The sequence below is a fragment of the Onychostoma macrolepis genome, chromosome 05 (genome assembly GCF_012432095.1).
Source record: "Onychostoma macrolepis isolate SWU-2019 chromosome 05, ASM1243209v1, whole genome shotgun sequence".
In the NCBI taxonomy this organism is placed as follows: Eukaryota; Metazoa; Chordata; class Actinopteri; order Cypriniformes; family Cyprinidae; genus Onychostoma; species Onychostoma macrolepis.
The window spans coordinates 38535293-38556384 of NC_081159.1; the positions used below are offsets into that span (position 1 = coordinate 38535293).

Here is a 21092-nt window from a genome sequence, read left to right on the forward strand (position 1 = left end):
AACCACAATATAAATTTTTTTTTTTTACTCTAATCATAATAATTAGATGTGGAGATGTGCTAATTTAATAAACACCAAAAAGATGCCTTTAAAAACAGGCTATATATATATATATATATATATATATATTAGGCTTTATATAAAAATAGACTTTATACCAAATGTAATTTCTAATTCATTTTTTACCTTTTGATTTTGTTGTCAAACGCAACCCAGACATGTTTTTGACAAGCTTTGTGAGGTTCACCCACATGTAATCTTACACTAGTCTTATTTTCAGTCACGTTTATTTATTTTTGCCAGGATCTCAATTTTTCAATTCATCTCTTTACACAGCTTCTGCTAGAGCCTAAAAGCAAATCCCTGCATTCACGTTCATACAGAATTCATAAAGACTCATGCATCGAACAAAGCATAAACCGGCTTTCACAAATCAAAAGCCTGAATCTCTTCTGTTCTATTTATTAGAGTTAAGTACCTAGGACATTTAACTGAAAGCTTCTGTGACTGAGGAAACATTTTTATTGATATTTATTGCACACCCCCTGTAGTTTGTTTACCCACAAGACTTTATTCCTTGCTAAAAGGCTTTTACGGAACCGTTTCAACACTGATAAACTAATTAGATGTTAGTAAGTAGCTGTGCTCAGTTTTCTTATCTTTCATAATTGCGGATGGAGTCAAAACAATGGCATATAACAATTAAATCTACTTGGAAAACTAGATGTGCTGCAATACAAGCCAATCTGCGGATTTAATTGCAGGTTGTATTGACTTGTGTCAACATGCTGCATTGAGCATCACAAGATAAAATGCATTTGAAAATAAGAATACGCACAATTGTTGCTGTTTGTATGCTCTTAAAATACACTGGATTTGTGTCAGATAAAAAAAAACACACACACAGTTTTGGGATTGGGCTATATTATGGACATTTTCTTTGTCAAGCATTGACATTTTATTGATTCTATTATTTATGATTCTATTAGAGAACATATAATAATTGTAAATTATATTACCTTTACTGACAATATAGTTGTCAAAACAAGTACTTTAGAATATTAAGTAAACCCAAAAACTATAATCAACAAGAAAATATGTAACTTGTTTTAAGAATCAGTTTTTACAGTGTAGCTGTTGTATTTTTGCATGAGGCGCTGCTTGACTAGCTTTACCAGCTTCATCAGAAAGACCATACTGGTTGATTAGCTTCACAAGCTGAATTTAATCTTAGTTTTGGTCCTTTGTAGATGTCAAAGGTTACCATAGTAGACCATCACTCAGCCACCGAATCCTTCATGAAGCACATGGAGAATGAGTACAGAGTGAGGGGAGGCTGCCCGGGAGACTGGGTTTGGATAGTGCCGCCCATGTCAGGCAGCATTACACCTGTTTTCCACCAGGAAATGCTCAACTATCGCCTCACACCTTCTTTTGAGTACCAGGTATGCCCTTTGTCCAATTTACATTGAAGTCGTGCTGTCAAACGATTAGTCGCAATTAATCACATTCAAAATGAAAGTTTTTGTTCACATAATATGTGTGTACTGTGTATATTTATTATGTATATATAAATATAAATACAAACGCATGCATGTATATATTTAAGAAAAATATGTTATGTTTATATATTAAATATATAATATAAATGATATAAATATACATATATTCATGTAAATACATGTATATTTTTTCAAAATATATACTGTTTGTGTGTGCTTTTATATATACATACATAATAAATATACAAAGTACACAAGCATATATTATGTAAACAAAAACTTTTATTTTGGATGCGATTAATCGCGATTAATCTTTTGTCGGCACTACACTGAAGTAATATCAAGATTTTGATTTTCACTAATGAGTACAACCATATATATACTTTTTGAGCCTAATTTACCATCCATGTTTCTGAGGCAGTTAAGCTTTTTGTTAATTTAAATAGCGAAAACTTTTTGCAAACTTGTAATGGTGAAGTGACCCCAAAAATATTTTAATTCTTAAGCCAGACTTAAAATGCATGGCTGTAATTGCGTTAGGTAAGGTAAACAAGGTGGCATCTATTATAAAGAAAGAAGCACAAACACATTTCAAGCAAATCATTTCACAAAAGTAAACTGGTTTGGTTTTAAATGGTAAAATAGTAAATATACAATTCAATTTCTGGGTTTTTAGGACTCTTTGTAGAACTCTGTTACAATCACTTGATCACAATCAGCCTGTAGTTCTCATAACTAAAATATGTTCTGCTACTTTTTCTCGCTCTCTCTTTCTTTCACTGTCCAGCCTGACCCATGGAACACTCATGTGTGGAAAGGGGTGAATGGGACACCCACAAAGAAAAGAGCAATTGGATTCAAGAAACTTGCCAAGTAAGTGGGTGAAGAGCTCGAGACCTTCTGCTGTTTGTTTTTGTCTCAAGCACAAAGTGTACATTGAGTTTAACCTGTATGATGCTTATGAAGGCTGGCTGTCTGCAGCGCTCAACATCTTTGCCAGCCTTTTGTTGTAATTATAACCCGTAGCCCGGGAACTTCAGCAGGCGGTTGTGTTAATGGCTGTTTAAGAGTGCTTTCCACCATATTTTCCTCGTTATTATGCTGAGAATAGTGTGAGTCTAACTCACTGAATCACACTCAGGTGTAATCAGGTTTCTTTTAGTGTCCCCTCATCGTTCAGCCTCTGAGCTATTACAGTAATTGCCCGCAGGATATACTGTAAGTAGCTACGTTTATGTGATTGTGGTCTCGGAAATGAGGGGAAAGTGTCTGTCAGTGTGTTGAACTCTTGCTGAGAGGTGGTGGAAGAGATCATTTTCAGGAACGCTGTTGCACATTGTCATAATCGATGAGATTTTTAGTCAAGTCATGTTGCCTTTATTTATATAGTGCTTTGTACAATACAGATTTTTTCAAAGCAACTTCACAGTAATAAACAGCAAAATAACAGAATCAATTATGCATACCTCAAGAACAAATTCATATTCTGCCATAAATCATCTCTAAAAAGACAAATGTTCAGGATGCCCGTGAGTCCTTTAAAAGTCTTAAAATGTCTTAAATTAATTTAGACCAAATTAGAGGTCATAAAAAGACTTTAATATCTTGCATGTTACAAGAAAAGTCTTAATTATCATTTTAAATGTCCTAAAGGCGATTCATCTGCGATTAATGAATGCGATATTGCGTGGCTTGTCAGTGATCTACGGCTTTGTGTATCAAATGCCGCTCCATTTGAAAACAGGTGATGGAGATTTACTGTTAATCAAGGACCACACTTGCTTTACTGGCGAGATGCGCATGCATATCGTATGAGATATATCGCCCAGCCCTACTGTGATGCAACTTAAAGACGCACTAAGCGACTTTTGCCAAACTATGTTGATATTTGAAAGCACCAAAACAAACACACCCATACCCCAACAGGACCTCGCCCTTATTAAGATATCTCCAGACTCCGGCCCACACATACGTACACAACCCTGGCATAACGACGATCGTGGAAACAAGTGAAGATGACACACAAGCATATTCAAACAAAAGCCAACACGAATAAGTTGTGAAACGAAGAAAAATCAACATTACTCACCTGTCAAGAAGAAACAATGCAACATTGGCGTCCGATTTGAGCCCTTCCCGCTCCTTGAGTTCTTGAAAGCTGCTCCGATATTTACGCGGGTCCTACCTCTTGCCTGCATGATCGTAACCCTTCGTTTTAATGTTTTGTTTCTTTGATATTTTGCTCTTTTTTATCTGCCATCTCTCTCAATCTATAGTCGATCTGCTAATATCGTCCTGTGCACTCAAACTGAGTGCTCTCTTCTCTCTGTCATTACAAGACATGCCCCCTTACTGCTGATTGGCTACAAGTGTGTTTTGGGACTCGGTCCGATGCTGTGGTCTAAAGCGTTTTTCAAAAATCGCTTGGTGCACCTTTAATGGAATTAAGTTAATTTCAGAAGGCTGTGATTTAGATGCATGTTTTAAAGTAAAAATTTGACACTGTTAAATTATAACAATGTTTATGGTGATTATATTGTAATATGTTGTAGATGACAGTAAGAGCGCATATTTTATCTGTCTGAATGAGCAGCTGGAAGTGACTGCATTTCAAAATAAGAGTCCCCTCATATTCCAGGCTTGTTTATAATTAAAAGGCCCACATTAAGTTTACTTCACCCTTGTTATCATGGGCATTTAGATACACAATAAACTGTATCTGGCTTTTATTTCAATGTAAATTCTTGTGACTTCTCTCTGGTCCGGCCATCACAGGAACAAAAGATTTAACATATTCAGTATATAGGTTTTATTAGTATCTGCACAATAATCTGTAATCTGTCTTTCCACACATCATTATTATATTAGTAAAATCTAATATCACTCGACGTATGTATTGATATATTGGTACATGAACCAACATCAGTACATATGTATATATTGAATAAAACATTTCTTGAAATTTTAAACTTGCAGTCAGTTACCCTGTTTTTCAGTTGAACTTGTGCCTGTTTCATAAAGTATAATATTCTAAGATGCATGATTTATTTTGAGCTTGTAACAGTTTGTTCTGAAGAAAAAAAAAGATCGTAAAAAGCCTTAAATTTGATTTTAAAAACTCTGCCGATACCCTGTAGTGTCATTATTCAGCTCAAGGCAGTTCAAAGATCGTTGAGATTCTGATTCTGATTCTGATTCAGCTCAAGGCAGTTCAGTGTTGATTCAGTGCAGTTCAATAACTGTAAAGTTCATCAATTTCTTGCAGCGATTCTTCTTGCATCTGACATGCTTGTGTGCAATTTGCAGGGCTGTGAAATTCTCTGCCAAACTCATGGGACAGGCCATGGCCAAGAGAGTCAAAGCCACTATCTTGTTCGCCACAGAAACTGGGAAGTCGCAGGACTATGCAAAAACACTCTGTGAGATTTTCAAGCATGCATTTGATGCCAAGGTAAGCCCGTTGTTCTTGAACAGCACATAATAGATTGACATCTGTGCGTGATTCTTAAAACCCTTCCCATCTCCTATTCATCCCGAATGAATGCCTGCCTTCAGTGGATTTGCCCGTAAACATTGATGTAAACAAAATGACAAAGACTATTGACGTAAGACACATGTATCCCCTTAGTTTCATAACCAAAATCTCCCTTTCAATTCAAGACTGCAGATTGCAGAGTGAGAATGCTATTTTCACACCAAGGCATGCTATGAGATGGCTTACACAGATGCATCTTTTGCCACAATTTCTTTTCCTCCAATACCATCACATGCCAAGAATCAGCTCAACCAGTCATTGAGCTGTAGGTTAAGATAAAATCCCGTTACACTCAAAGCTATGTGACATATAAAAGTTTTGAGTTGATCACGTATTTTGCCTTGGGATAGCAGTTAAATGCAAAGTTATTTTATAATCTAGCAGAATAATCAATCTCGTTCATGTGCGCTTGTTATTACGTGATTTACATGCAGATGACGCAGATTTATCGCTTCTTTCTCTCTCCTCATGTCCTGAAGGCGTTTGCCCTGCCACACGCACTGATGCGTCTTTTCTGTTAATTGTATCATGGCGCATTAGCTGCTCGTTAGGCGCCGTACGAACTGTTCATTACCTCTACACCCCTTTTGGCGGTACGTTAGGATCAAGAGATAACGTGCCTCCCATTCTTGATGCACGTTGTGTGATTTTTCACACTCGAAAACATTGCCTAAAATCTCTCCAAATGCTGATCTAATATCCAACTTTTTGCTCCTGGCCTACAAATGAGACAGAAAAACCAATAACATCAAAATGGCCATGTCTAGTGGATGAAGCGTACAAATAACTAGATTACATGCTTGCTGGTGTAAAAGTGGCCACTGTGATCCTTGGGTGTTTTAGGTGGTTGCTTATTGGCCCAAGTCAAGAAAGTCATATTCACAAGTGCAATATTCTGAGTGATAGACAAGGCTTGGGTCCCTACTTCAGTTGTCATACCTCAAACAGACCAGTGTAATACTTAGGCTTTGTGATTTGAATGAAGTGTAACAAGTGAAAGATTTAGTCTCAAGTGCACCTTTTAATTAAATCAAATGAAAGTAATGTGAGAGACCCATGGCCTTAGCAGACATGTTTGTTGTTGTGGGAAAATGCCTAAAATAAAATGGGTAGATGCAATGGCTTTTTAGATGGTTTTGGAAAGAAATTAATACTTTAGTTCAGTAAGAAATGACAGTAAAGATATTTATAATGTTTCTAAAACAACTGATTCAAATAAATACTGTTTGTTTCTTTTCAACAAAGAATCCTTTGTTTCCACAAAAATATTAAGCAGCACAACTTTTCAACATTGATAATAATCAGAAATGTTTCTTGAGCAGCAATCATCTTATTAGAATGATTTCTGAAGTATCATGTGACACTGACGACTGGAGTAATGATGCTGAAAATTCAGCTTTGCATCAGAGGAATAAATTACATTTTAAAATATATTCAAATAGAAAACAGTTATTGTAAATTGCAATAATATTTCACAATATTACTGTTTTTATTGTGTTTTGATCAATTAAATGCAGCCTTGATTGACTTCTTTCAAAAGCCTTGAAAGTTTTTTTTACAAACCTTAATCTTTTTTGAACGGTAGTGTATTAAATATATTAATAAGAACATATCGTTGCTGTCGGACGGAAGCCTTCCAAACCTCCTATTCTTCAGGAAATGAGAAAAACCCTGTAGTTTTGAATAATTAAGTTGTACTGTGGGTTTACATATGATCAGACCTACCTGGTCTCATGGCATAAACGTACATGGTCCTGGGGGCACTTTTTAGCGAGACGCGAAATACATACCAATAAGTACATATCACTGCAGTTTCCAAAAGAAATTAACACTAGAGGCAGTAAAACACAGATGCCTTTTATTCCTTTTCACACAAATTTACAGAGTTTCGATATTTAACGCGTAATTTTCACACAATTACCTGAAGAATATCATGACTTCAAAACAACATTAATATGCTGGGAGATTTGAAAACTGATGCTTTTGAACATTAGCATCACACATATCCAGCTTCATATCTATGGGTTTTCATAGACGGTAGGTTTGTTCGATAGTTCATGGAGTACAGAGATGGACTTAAGAGGTGAAGAGCTCCGGTTCAAATCTCATGTAACTACGGTTCGACAAAACAGTTCAAATCTACATATAAAGAAGTTCAAATAGCATGCTTGCATCAACAAATACATTTTTATATCAGTTTTGCATTTGTCAACACTATCGGGTAGGTTTAGTGTTGGGTTTGATGTGGGGCATATTTCCAACACGATAGAGCATTATTTTTTAGCGACGGTCCCCGGATATTTGAATTCTGAACCGTCGCAATACGTATCTGGAGCAACGTAATAAAAACACAGCAATACGTACCTATATCAACGTAATAAAAACGTGCCTGGGTTTACGTATTGGACCTGTATTTTAGCGCCACTCAGTGGACATTTCTCTATGAAACTGCGGCAAAACGCGCAGTAAGGTACGTAAAAACGGTCTCGCTAAAAAGTGCCCCCAGGTACTGTCACAATTCACAAGGCATACTGAACGAGGAGACGTAGGAATTTGTCAAAATGAGAGTCTTTAATATCCAAACACTCAGGGAACACAGGGAGACACAGGAACACATGGGAAGACGTTTAAGAACTGACAAAGACTCTGTAGTAATTCAAGCAACCAGTTCTTTATTTACCCTTTCATAGCAAAAATGCGTGTGGTGGAGCTATGAGGTTTTGCTGACAGTTGTAGGATCCAGTCACAAGCTCTTTTTAATACTTTTCATTGGGTAAATATTTGCAAAACCTACACTCAAAACATAAAGAGTGGCCAATAGGTTTCTGTCTGAAAATGACAGTATATTTAATAATCGCATTGCCCCAAAAATCCCATAGTATAATGTGAAAAAAAAAAATACTGAAATTTATTTATTTTGAATAATGTTCCAATCACATTCCCTGACTCTCCCCACTGTCTCCTCTCTCTTATGTCTAAATAAAAAAAATGGATCATAATCATAAAACAACAATAAACTAATAAACAACAATAGGACTAATACAACTATTTAGATGGAGTTATAATATCATGTACATGTACCAGCACAAGCGAGCTGTGATATGTATTATGCTGTATTATTTGATCCTGCAGGTGATGTCCATGGATGAATATGACACCGTCGACTTGGAACACGAGACACTTGTGTTAGTGGTGACAAGTACGTTCGGCAATGGGGACCCTCCTGAAAACGGAGAGGTGAGTTATTAAAGTACAAGTTTGCTTTAACGCGCTAGTGTTTCAATGAGCACATCAATCATTTTGTTTTGCTTTGAATCAAATTGTCAACACTTCACAACACAACAGAATGTTCTCATCATGATGATAAAGGACTTCACACATATACTGTACAATGGAGAACCTGCATTATGCTGGCAGGTCCTGGTTGAATTTGTGATTGAGAACATGCGTGGGAAGGGCCAGTAACTTCTCTCCTGTTTTTCTTTCTCCCCTTTTTCACTCTACAGAAATTTGGTGCAGCACTGATGGAGATGAGACATCCCACCACCAGCGTAGAGGACAGAAAGTGAGTGTGTGCACGAGTGGAGACGCAAGCGAGTGATTTTCTTCTCGTCCTCCCACCCATCTGCTTTCCCATAATTAATTTTTTTCAGTGTTTCAGTTCACACACCTACACAGAGTCTAACATATATGCAACAGGCACACACATTAACACGTAACGTGCATTTCGTCTCTCTTCTATACGCTGGAACCATTCACATAAACACACACATAAAAAAATCTCTCTCTCTTTCTGTCCCTCAGGACGTACAAGGTGCGTTTTAACAGCGTCTCTTCATATTCTGATACCCGCAAATCCTCCAGCGACGAACCTGAATCCAAAGCCAACTTTGAGAGCACTGGACCACTTGCTAATGTCAGGTACTGTACTGCCTGTATTTGAAGAAAATATTAAACATATTAAAAACATGTCTGGGTGATTCCACCTCCAAATCAAAAGAAGGAAAAAAATGTTTTGGCAATTTTTTATTTTTTAAAGATGTTTGATTAATTATGCCACAATGCAAAAGGTGTTTGCATTAAAAAGCACAATTAAGCATATTTTATATTGCAATTATATTGCATATAATATTATAAATAAAAATGTTTTATTTAAGATATAATGTATTTATTTTGTGAATTTGTATTGTACTGGCTTTAAATGATAACTGATTTCAATGAAAGATGAACAATAAATAAATAAAATTACATTACAGTAATTCAGGCAAAAAGTTTTTACAGTGTAAGAATTCTTAAAGGTCCTAAAACAGACCTAAATTTAGTTCAAATGAATTTTCTTTATGGAAAATATATTTACTTGTTTTTGTGGTGACTTGAACTTGTTTTTATCATTTTCTCCTATAATTTTCTTCTTTGGTTTCTTCCAGTGTCTGTGTGATCCCTCTGGATTTCAGTAAAAAAAAAAATATATATTTTTTTTTTTTGCCACAATTCAAAAACTTTTTTAATGCAAAAAGGCTTAAAATGGCTTAAATAGATACACAATTTCAATGAAAAACAAACAACGAGTTAATAACCACTCTAAAAAATATTCATCTATCTCAACTCAAAAATTTACGTTCAGTTGCTGCCGTAAATTGTTAAGTATACATTACAATAAATTAAATTACGTTAAATTGACTTAAGTTGAAATTGAAATGTAAAAAGTAAAAATTGTCCAACTTATTTTGATGAGTTAAAGTAATGTAAGAACATAAGTTGCCATGCTTTACTAATCATATAATTTTTTACAGTGAAGGAAAATGTTGCAGTACACAAATTCTCAATGGTCTTAAATTAGGCCTACATTTCTCAAAATTTATTTCTTTGTGCAAAATATATTTACTTGTTTTCTCAATTTCTCTGGTAATTATTTTTTCTTTTGATTTTGTGGTGACTTGGATTTGATATTCTCCTATATGTGTGTGTGTGTGTATTTGGTTTCTTCCAGTGTCTTTGTGGTCCCTCTGGCTTAAATTGAAGTTCATCAACTTCTTGAAAACTAAAAATACAAAGAGCAAAAGAACAGAGAACAACCATCTAAAAGAAGTTTAGTTTGAAAAGAAATTCCATCCTAAAGCAATCAAAAGAAATTTCACACTTTTTGCAAATCAGCTCTGACTTGTGAGCTTTGTACGTATGTATGTGCGTATGCTTGCGTAACATCCTCTCTGGCCTTGAATTTCATCCTTATTTAGTTTTCATAGTTTCAGGATCAAAGCTCACAGCCCCTGGCCTGATGTCCACAACCGTCCCACTCTTATAATACGCTTCGTTTTGTATATACGGTACCTCTATTTGTTTGTGTTCATGTGCTTAAAGTGTTTTCAACACTCTGTTTCTCCCATTCAGATTCTCTGTGTTTGGCCTTGGCTCTCGGGCATACCCGCACTTCTGTGCGTTTGCCCACGCAGTGGACACGCTGTTCGAAGAGCTCGGTGGGGAACGAATCCTGCGCATGGGAGAGGGAGATGAACTCTGCGGCCAAGAGGAATCCTTCAGAACATGGGCCAAGAAGGTCTTCAAGGTACTGCCATGAGCGAGCAGTGGGCTACAGTCACTACTTTGCATGTATTGTTTTTAAAATGAACTACACTGTAGAAACTATTTGTTGTAACCTATTAAAATTAAGCAAAATTAGGATTATATTAGCTATTAAGTTTAGATTTGAGAAAAGTACTTATTTTGGGTTGTTCTTTACACAAAGTTATATAACTTCAGAAGATTTGTAATATTAGAGTACAAGAACATACTACACAAATAGTAGTAGATTACTGTTACGATACTTCTTTTGGCCTTTTTTGGGTTTGATAATCACTGATTTTATATTTTAAAACAAATATTTTTTGATCAGTATAAGTTTTTGTAACTAATGGCAAAATTTAAATTGCGTCAACTATTATATTAAAGAGCCATTTAGTTGGTGTAGTCAGGTTGATTTAGTTGTACTGTATTAATAATATATTTTTTTTACCTAAATAAAAACATATTTTAGGCCTAAAATATTTAGTGTATATTTCTTGTACTGAACTTTTCTATTATTATTATTATTTATTTATTTCTATTCTTCTTCTTTTTTAATTTAGGCAAAAAAAAAAAAAACACATTTTCATTGTATATTTCGGGTACTGTGCATATACTTTTTTTTTTTTTAAATGCTTTAATTTTTTATAAAAAAGCATGTATATTTATATGTACAGTGCCCTCCACTAATATTGACACCCTTGGTAAATATGAGCAAAGGCGGCTGTGAAAATAAATCTGCTTTGTTGATCTTTTTGATCTTTCATTCAAAAATTTCACAAAAATTTTAACCTTTCATTGAAGTAAAACAATTGAAAGTGGGGAGAAAATCTCATGATGAAATAAATATTTTTCTCCAATGCATGTTGGCCGCAATTATTGGCACCCCTAGAAATTCTTATGAGTAAAATATCTCTTAAGTATATTACATTCATATTTACATTTTTTTAGCACACCAGGGTGACTAGGAGCTTGAAATTGTCCAGCTATGACTTGCTGTTCCACATGATTATAAATATGAGGCCACAAAGGCCAAATTCCCTTAATCATCCATCACAAGTAGTAAAACCAAAGAATATAGTTCTGATGTGCAGAACAAGACTGTTGAGCTTCACAAAAAAGTGGCTGTAATAAAAGAGTTAAAGCATTGAAAATCCCCATTTCCACAATCGGGGCAATAATTCAGAGATTCCTATCAACTAAAGATGTTACAAATCTGCCTGGAAGAGGACATGTGTCTATATCATCCTAATGCACGGTGAGGAGGAGAGTTTGAATGGTCAAAGACTTTCAAATATATATATGAATATTGGGGTCAGAAAGCCTAAAAAAATACAGTATATCAAACTGCACCTACATCACCACATGTTGTTCGGGAGGGTTTCAAGAAAAATTGTGCTCGCTCACCCAAAAACAAACTCCAGCATATTTAAGTGAGTGAAGTGACGTGTGGCCAAGTATGGTGACACATACTCAAAAATTGTGCTCTGCATTTAACTCATCCAAGTGCGCACACACACCCAGAGCAGTGGGCAGCCAATGCTGCAGCACCCTGGGAGCATTTGGGGGTTCAGTGCCTTGCTCAAGGGTTTCACCTCTGTCATGGTATTGAAAGTGGAGAGAGCATTGGTAATTCATGCCAGACTTGAGACTCAAACCCGCGACTTTTGGGTTACAAGTCCGACTCTCTATCCATTAGGCCACGACTGCCCCAGTTGTCAGACACGACAGGCACTGGCTTATATGGTCACATGAAACTAAAAAAAGAGATTTTTGGCAGCAAACCCACCAGATAGGTTTAGTACAAACAGAGATAAAAATTACCCTATGCCCACGGTTAAATATACTGCTGGATCTTTAATGCTGTGGGCCTATTTTTCTGCCGGAGGTCCTGCTCATCTTGTTCAGATGCATGGCATCAAGGATTCTATCAAATACCAACAGATAAAAAATCAAAACCTGTCTGCCTCTGTTAGAAGTCTTATAATGGGCTTTGGTTGGATCTTCTATCAGGACAATAATCAAAAACAAATATCAAAATCAACACAAAAACGTGTCACTGAGCATAAAATGAAGCTTTTGCTATAGCCGTCCCAGTCCTCTGACCTGAACCCTATAGAAAATGAGTGGTGAACTGAAGAGAAGAAGCACCAACATGGAGCTGTGATTCTGAAGGATCTGGAGTGATTCTGGATGAAGGAATGGTCTCTGATTTCTTATCAGGTGTTCTCCAAACTCTTCAGGCATTATACGAGAAAACTCGTATTATCTTGGGAAAAGGACGTTGCAATAATTGGGTGCCAATAATTGTGGCCAACATGAACTAGAGAAAGCATTTATTTCACAATGAGAATTTCCCCCCACTTTCAATTGCTTTACTTCAATGATAGGTTACATTTTTTTAAAATTTTTTGAATGAAAGATCAAAAGTATAAACAATGCAGATTTATTTTCACAGCCGCCTTTTCTCATATTTACCAAGGGTGCCAATATTAATGGAGGGCACTGTATATTTAAAAGCATATATTTATTCTGCAGCATTTATACTTTTTAATATTATATTTTTATTTATACATGTTTAATCCTAAAAAATACTTACACTGAATATTTCTTATACTTATGATTTAGCTTCATCAAATCCTTTAAAAATCATCATAAAATCATAAAATAATTTATCCTTTTTATCCCAGGCTGCATGTGACGTTTTCTGTGTCGGCGACGATGTTAATATTGAGAAAGCGAATGATTCCTTGATTAGCAACGATCGTAGCTGGAAGAAAAGCAAGTTCCGGATGACATACACAGCGGAGGCACCGACACTAACGCAAGGTACATTGCTGCTCTAGTACCTTCCATTCATCAAGGAATGACTCATCATTTCAGAAAGCCAATAAGCTTTTATCAAATTAAATGATACTTAAAGTCTACCCTTGTGAATGGCCAAGATTTTTTATCGCCTCAAAATTTATGACGCATGCCAATTGACTCTTGAAGGGACTGCCATTTTAGTGGCTCATTAGCTTGACACGGATTGTCTCAGCGCCGTGTTAGCATTACCCAGAGGATTGTAAACACTTACTTATTCAATTGAGAAAAGTGTAAACAATGCATTTAGGCCTTCCAAGCCTGATTTCCTATGTCACAGACTTTTTACCATTGCATCTAAAGTCCTCGAAATGATCTTGAAATGGGCGGCTCGGCTCCATCATGAGTTTTATAGCAAATCAAGTTGTAGGGCCGCTAAATTGCCTTTTGATGTTTTATATAGTCTAATTTCACACAGCATGTTTTAACTGTTGATTGGTTTCTGTGTCCACTTTCAGCACTTTACAACATCCATAAGAAGAAAGTTTACGGGGCCAAATTTCTGATGAGACAGAACCTACAAAGTGCCAGATCGAAGTATGCTTTTGCTAATATTCTGTCGAACTTCTGATTTTCTCAGATTTGCATTCTCATTAAAGTCTTTGACATTAAGTTCTGCCTTAAAAACATTTGTGACCAATTCACCTTAGCAATCTGCCATCATTTTCTAATGTATGTCTGTGTAGAATTTGTGTTTCGATGGTTCTAAACTGAATTGTACAGAAATGTAAATTCTGTACATATACATAATATATATATATATATATATATATATATATATATATATGGTAAAATACTGTATTGAACCCTGAGAAAATCTGTAACTGAAAATACATTTGCTTGTAGCTAAACTGACGTCAATAACAGAAAGTTAATTTGAATATATCATTTGTATCTTGAGTTTTTATAATGTTACTTTTAAATTTAATATATAAAATGGCAGATAAAATGCTTTGCAGTGTCACACTTCATTCCAGCTTATTCTAAGAAAAATACCCAATGTGGGAAAAGCTTAGAAAAAGGCCAATTTCTCTTGTGTATGAATATATCTTTTATAATCTCTTTAAGAATGACTGCAACTGTTTCAGATTAACATGTTTTCTTACTTCCTGTCTACTAGCCGATCGACTATATTTGTGCGTCTTGATGCCAACAACCACGAGAGCCTGAAATACTTGCCTGGTGACCATTTAGGTGTTTTTCCTGGCAACAACGAAGTTCTAGTTACAACTCTTATCGAGAAACTGGAGGACGCACCACCTGTCAATCAAATTGTGAAAGTGGAGTTCTTGGAAGAAAGAAACACAGCGTTGGGTAATTATGATTTATTTATTTATAAAAAAAAAATTTGTTTTTTTTGTTATCATAATAATATGCAAATGTCTGAAACTAATCCAAAATATAAAAAAAATATCTTTGGTATCTTGGAAAGTAATAGCATCTACATAAAAATAATCTGAAACTGACATACAGAGGAGAAGACGTGATAGCTCTAGTATTTCATCCATTCAAGTCTGCCAGACCAATCAAACATGATTTTGTGAACACAGAGGGAAGGCTTTCTGAATACGCTATTGTCTGCCGAACATTTTGTTCATCAGGTATTCTGGTGTTTATGATGAGCCAAGGATCAGGGTAACCTGGTCCATGGTGCTGGTCTTGTCGCATTTACTGGAAAGTGAGCTAGCTTTCACTCATATCACTTACAAAAAATGACAATGGCAACCATAGTTTCCACTTGGATACTATATTTAAACAGTTACCGAGTATATAGTTTTATAAAATGTATATATTATAAATTTAATACTAGATTTTATATATTAATTAATTTTTAAGATTAAACAAGCTTGCACTAATTGGTCACTACTCACAGTGTATACACTAACATCATTGAGCATGTATTTACAGTAATGATTATGCTTAACCCGACAATGTGTAAATGTTTCTTTCTAAACAGTTAAAAATGTATAAAAAAGGATTTTTCTTTCATTTCACCAGCTTATTTAATGTTTGCATGCAAACATAAATTCAAATCTCATGTAAATGCAATTATTTTGCATTGTTAGGTTTTTATGATAAGCTGATCCTTGATAGTTATCAGTGCAGTCTGCATGTGAGCACTCATTGCAACATTTAATAATAAGTTTAATTTATATAGCGCCTTTCCCAAGCTCGAGGACACTTCACAATGACAAAAACAATATAAGCAATCAGTACATACATAGATGGACAGTAGACATTTGCCAAGTCCAGGACATGCGATTGCAGTTGCAAACCATAGTAATAATACAGATAGTCTAGTACAGCAAACAATCAGATACAGCCTTAAACCATAACAGTTTAAGAAGAAACAGATAATGACCGATAATATTGGTCGAACAGATACGTTTTGAGTTTAGACTTAAATTCGTGCAGTTTGGTTATAGACCGGAGACACAGGGGCAATGAGTTCCAAAATTTAGGAGCCATAACAGAGAAAGATCTCCCTCCCATAGATGAAAGGCGAAATCTTGGAACACAAAGAAGTTCCCCTCCAGATGATCGAAGTAGACGAGAAGGAGTATATGGAGAAAGTAGGTCAGAGAGATAAGTAGGTGCAAGACCGTGAAGTGACTTATAGGAAAGCAGAAGAATTTTATAAATGATACAAGAGGACACGGGTAGCCAGTGGAGGTTAAAAAGAATAGGAGTGATATGAGCAGACCGTTTGGTGTACGTTAACATTCTTGCAACAGAGTTTTGAATATATTGCAAATGGGAGATGGAGCGTGCTGGTAATCCAGAAAAAAAGAGCGTTACAGTAGTAAAGCCGAGATGTGATAAATGCATGTACTAGTGATTCAACATCTTTTGGGCTCATGAAGGAATGGCGTTTGGCAATACGTCGAAGTTGAAAAAATGCAGCTTTGGAGAGTTTGCTAATATAAGCATCTAGATTTAGTGAGGAGTCAAGAATGATACCTAAGTTTTTGATGGTGGCAGATAGAAAAATTTATGTAGCTTCAAGGTCAATTTTATGGGGGTTAGTTATGTTTTTTTGTTACAATTGGGGGACCGACAAGTAAAACTTATTTTTTTGTCAAATTCAAGCTGAGAGAGTTGGAGTTAAGCCAGGTTTTTAACTCGTTGACATGTCAATAGAGTAGCAGTCTGGTGAATAGAGTCGGCAAAAAGTATATATATCTGAATATCATCGGCATAGCAGTGATACTGAAAACCATGGCGGTGAATAATTTGTCCAAGGGGCATAATATAAATGATAAATAATAATGGCCCTAGAACTGAGCCCTGTGGCACACCCTGTTTAAGAGGGACAGTGGGAGATTTGTAGTTATGCATAGTGATGTAGTATTGTCTGTCCATCAAATAGGAGGAAAACCAAGCTAACGCAGCTCCCGAAATGCCCGAAATCTCTGAGAGGTGCACGAGTAGTAGATTATGAGAGACAGTGTCAAAAGCTCGAGTAATAAGAGTATGGAAAGGTTACCCGAATTACCAGAAAGGAGGTGGTCGTTTATAACCCTTACTAAAGCAGTTTCAATACTGTGTTGTGAAAGAAAACCTGACTGATATATATCAAAGTGTTTGTTGTGAGCTAGAAATGACTGCAACTGTATTTGCATACTGAATTCAAATCATTATTCAGTTGTAAACACACCATTTAAAAACCACATGACAACTTAATTGCTTGATTTAATGTTACAGAATGAATGCAGGATTTATCTGCTTTGGCTTCATTATGATCTATGACAGAGATATTTAGATTAAATAGAAAATTTTGGCATCCAGAGCTTCACCCGCAGGGACAGATTTTGATGCTGTCATGCTATTGTTTGATTTCATTACAAATCTGACTGAATCAAAAACATTTTTGATTCTAAATGATGTGCTTTCAATCAGGATTTCATCTCTTGTGCTTGAGGCGCTGTTCCATTTTTCCATTTGAGCCATTTCATTCTGTTTGTTCTCTTTTCTTGAGGTTTTTCATCATCATATAAGGACATTTATCTTTCCTCTGTCAACATAAAACTGTTTCACAGTTGTCTTGCATTGAAACTATTTTTGCTTTTTGTTTCCAAACTCTCAGTACTAAAAGGAGCAAATGGAGCAAACGTTTTCAGAAATATCGCTCTGGATACTTATAACAATGTCATGGCAATTCTTTGCTGGTGGTTCTGAAGGATTTCCCTTTGTTATATTTTTTTACGAATATATTTCTTTTTTTGCGGAGCTGTACACGATTGATGGTACTGACAGGAAATGTACAGTCTATCAGTTTTAATGATAGGACCTACTTGTCTTTTAAAAAGGTTAGCTCAAGTGAGATTTCTCACCTTACCTTGTTGAGAAATATGTCAGGATGACTGAAAACTGGTCAGTGACCTTTAGAGAGGGAAAATGAGGTTGCTGCAACTCTTTCTCCTTTATCTGACAGTCTTTACAGATGAAGCCAGAATTATTGTGGACAAAAGAGGTATTTTAACCAAAGTAGATGCCTTGGGCACATTATCAGTGTACAGTTCACCCGAAAATAAAAACTCATTATTTACTCATCCACATGTCGTTCCAAACCCATATGACTTACTTTCTTCTATGAGATACAAATGGCAAAGAAAATGTGCCTTAACACATGATAAAAAATCACAATAAAAGCAGTCCAAATGACTTGTACTTGATATTTCAGGTCCTCAGAAGGCATATACCAGTTTAATATGAGAGGAATAGGTAAAATTGAGTGAGATTTGAGAGAAAAAATATTTTATATTATATTATATTAAAAAAGATTTTCAGGTAAATTTCAGAATTTTCCTCAAATAAAACCTATCATGACTAAATTATAGTGCACATGTCATATTGACATCTTTTATTGTGCTTCTTTTGTCATCTTTGGAGCTTGATATCAGTGCATGTTGCCTTCATTTTGTATTGTATGGGAAAGAGGACTTCCACTGAAGAAAGATGTGTTTGAAATGGGAGTGAGTAAATAATGACAAACAATTTATTTTCTATCCATTAAGCAATCTGAAGTTTTGCAGTACACTCTTAAAAATAATGGTTCTTTATTGCCATCTAAGGTTCCATGAGGAACCTTCGACAGAAGCACAAAAGGTTCATTATACCGTTCTTTAGATTATAAAATGTTCTTCACACTAAAAAAAAAATGCTTTTTTGAAGAACCATTCATTGAAAGCTTCTTTGGGAAACTCCATGTTACATGGAGTGAACTCCATGTAACATACAGTTGAGGTCAAAAGTTTACATCCCCCTTTCAGAATCTGACAAATGTTAATTATTTTACCAAAATAAGAAGGATGATACAAAATGCATGAAAATTTATTTATTTTGAATTTATAAAAATAACCCCGTTCAAAAGTTTACATCCAAGAGCCAGGGGGTGAAAATTTTTGAACAGAATGGAGATGTGTACATTTTTCTTATTTTGCCTAAATATCATATTTTTCATTTAGTACTGCCCTTCAGAGGCTACAGAAGATAGTTACATGTTTCCCAGAAGACAAAATAAGTTATATTTACCCTGATCTTCAAATTCAAAGCTCAAGTTTTTACCCCCGGCTCTTAAAGCATGGTTTTTCCTTCTGGAGCATCAGTGAGCGTTTGAACCTTCTGTAATAGTTTCATATGAGTCCCTCAGTTGTCCTCAGTGTAAAAAGATGGATCTCAAAATCATACAGTCGTTGTTGGAAAGGTTTCAAATACACAAAAATGCTGGAAAACCAAAGAATTTGTGGGACCTAAAGGATTTTTTTCTGAAGAACAGCAGGCAGTTTAACTGTTCAGGACAAACAAGGGACTCATGAACAACTATCACGAAACAAAAAATCACAGCTGTGGATCATTCAGGTAACAACACAGTATTAAGAATCAAGGGGATGTAAACTTTTTTTTTTTCATTTTTATGAATTCAGCTATTACTTTCTCTTGTGGATTATGTGTAAACTTGTTTTATGTGAAATATCTTATTCAGGTCAGTACTAAATAAACAATAACATGAATTCTGTATGATCTCTCTTATTTTGGTAAAATAATTAACATTTTGCAGATTCTGAAAGGGGGATGTAAACTTTTGACCTCAACTGTATCTGCTGCTAGTCAAAACATGAGTAAATCACTGGTTCAATCAGGATTAAACCGAAAAATCTAGTTCATATCTGCATTCTTAACTAATCAGAAGCTCTTTATCTTCTGCAGGTGTGATAAGTAACTGGACAGACGAGAGTCGTATTCCACCTTGTACCATCTATCAGGTTTTCAAATACTTCCTGGACACAACCACCCCTCCAAGTCCCCTGCTACTGCAACAGTTTGCTCCTCTAGCGACTAATGAGAAACAGAGAAAGAGACTAGAGGTGCTCAGCAAGGTAAGAAAACACTGAATAACTGCACACACTCATGCATTTCCCTAATTATCATGTAAGATGTTTATTTGCATCAATACAAGCCATGCTAATGCTCAGTAATGATCTAAGACCCATTTTCACCCACTTCTTCTATATAAGACAAAAGGCGTCACGTCGCCACATGCGTCCCTGCCATTTCCGCCTCAAATCGGCAGTAATTTTCTCAGTTTGATAACTTATTAGCTCTGAAAATCAACCCCCTCCTCCCTACTTCCTTTTTTCCCCCTCCCATGCCTGTTTTGCGCTCTCAAAAAAGCTTTTCAGTGTCAACACCAAGACATGGAAATATTTCTCTTTCATTGCCTCCCACTGAAACACAATTTTTCGTAATGTTGCTAAAAATGGCTGCTTAGTTAGTGAGTCATCCTTTCTGGTTCAAATGATTCTGATGAAGGAATGGCGTGAACTAGAGAAGGAAGACAGAGGGACATTGAAACATTCTTTCAGCTGAGTTCACATCAGTGAGGATGGCAACTTCCCACAGTTTCTCTCTGCTTGTTTAAAATGATAATTTTGTATATTTTAAGCATTTGTTTGGATTACTCTACCATTTAAAAGTTTGGGTTTGGCGAGTTTTTTTTTATGTTTCTAAAAGAAGTCTCACCAAGGCTGCATTTATTTAATCAGTAAAAACAGTAAAATATTATTAAAGATTTAAAGGAACTTTTTTCTGTTTGAGTATATTTTTAAATTTAAATTTATTTCTGTGATGACCAACCTGAATTTTCAGCATTCATTGCTCCAGTCTTCAGAAACTGTTTTATTATGCTGATTTGTTCTAGACAGATTTCTTTTGTTATTATTATCATCATTGAAAAAAATGTAATATTTTTATGGATACTGTTATACATTTTTATTGGAAATGAATGGAAATTTTAAAAGAACAACATTTATTTGAAATGGAAATAGTTTGTAAAATGTTAAATGCCTTTGCTGTCACTTTTGACCAATTTAGTGAATAAAACTAGTCATTTCTAAAATTCAGTTTCATCAGCTTTTCAGATTTACAACCATAAAGGTCCTTGCCATTGAGTTTTCTGTGTACCATTTAGTTATAATCACAATGTTCAGGTTTTTCTCCAACTAAAATTCATAAATTCAGAGATTGATTGTCAAAACAATAAGGTAGTAATGGTAGTGTTTTGTTTTTCCTGAAGTTATAGTTGAAAGTCAGAAAACAGAGCAAATACTAGCAAATAGTATAAGCTA

General features: G+C 35.3%; 1 protein-coding gene across 1 annotated transcript in view; it reads left to right on the plus strand.

The window, feature by feature from the left end:
- Positions 1-21092, plus strand: part of nos1 (nitric oxide synthase 1 (neuronal)) — a 68129-nt gene that overhangs the window by 37588 nt on the left and 9449 nt on the right. Inside the window, exons 12-22 of the mRNA XM_058776322.1 lie at positions 1251-1445; positions 2290-2375; positions 4809-4953; positions 8170-8274; positions 8544-8602; positions 8842-8958; positions 10429-10603; positions 13290-13428; positions 13923-14001; positions 14585-14778; positions 19675-19844. Of these exons, the coding sequence (XP_058632305.1) occupies positions 1251-1445; positions 2290-2375; positions 4809-4953; positions 8170-8274; positions 8544-8602; positions 8842-8958; positions 10429-10603; positions 13290-13428; positions 13923-14001; positions 14585-14778; positions 19675-19844 (1464 nt within the window). The remainder of the gene's footprint in view (positions 1-1250; positions 1446-2289; positions 2376-4808; positions 4954-8169; positions 8275-8543; positions 8603-8841; positions 8959-10428; positions 10604-13289; positions 13429-13922; positions 14002-14584; positions 14779-19674; positions 19845-21092) is intronic.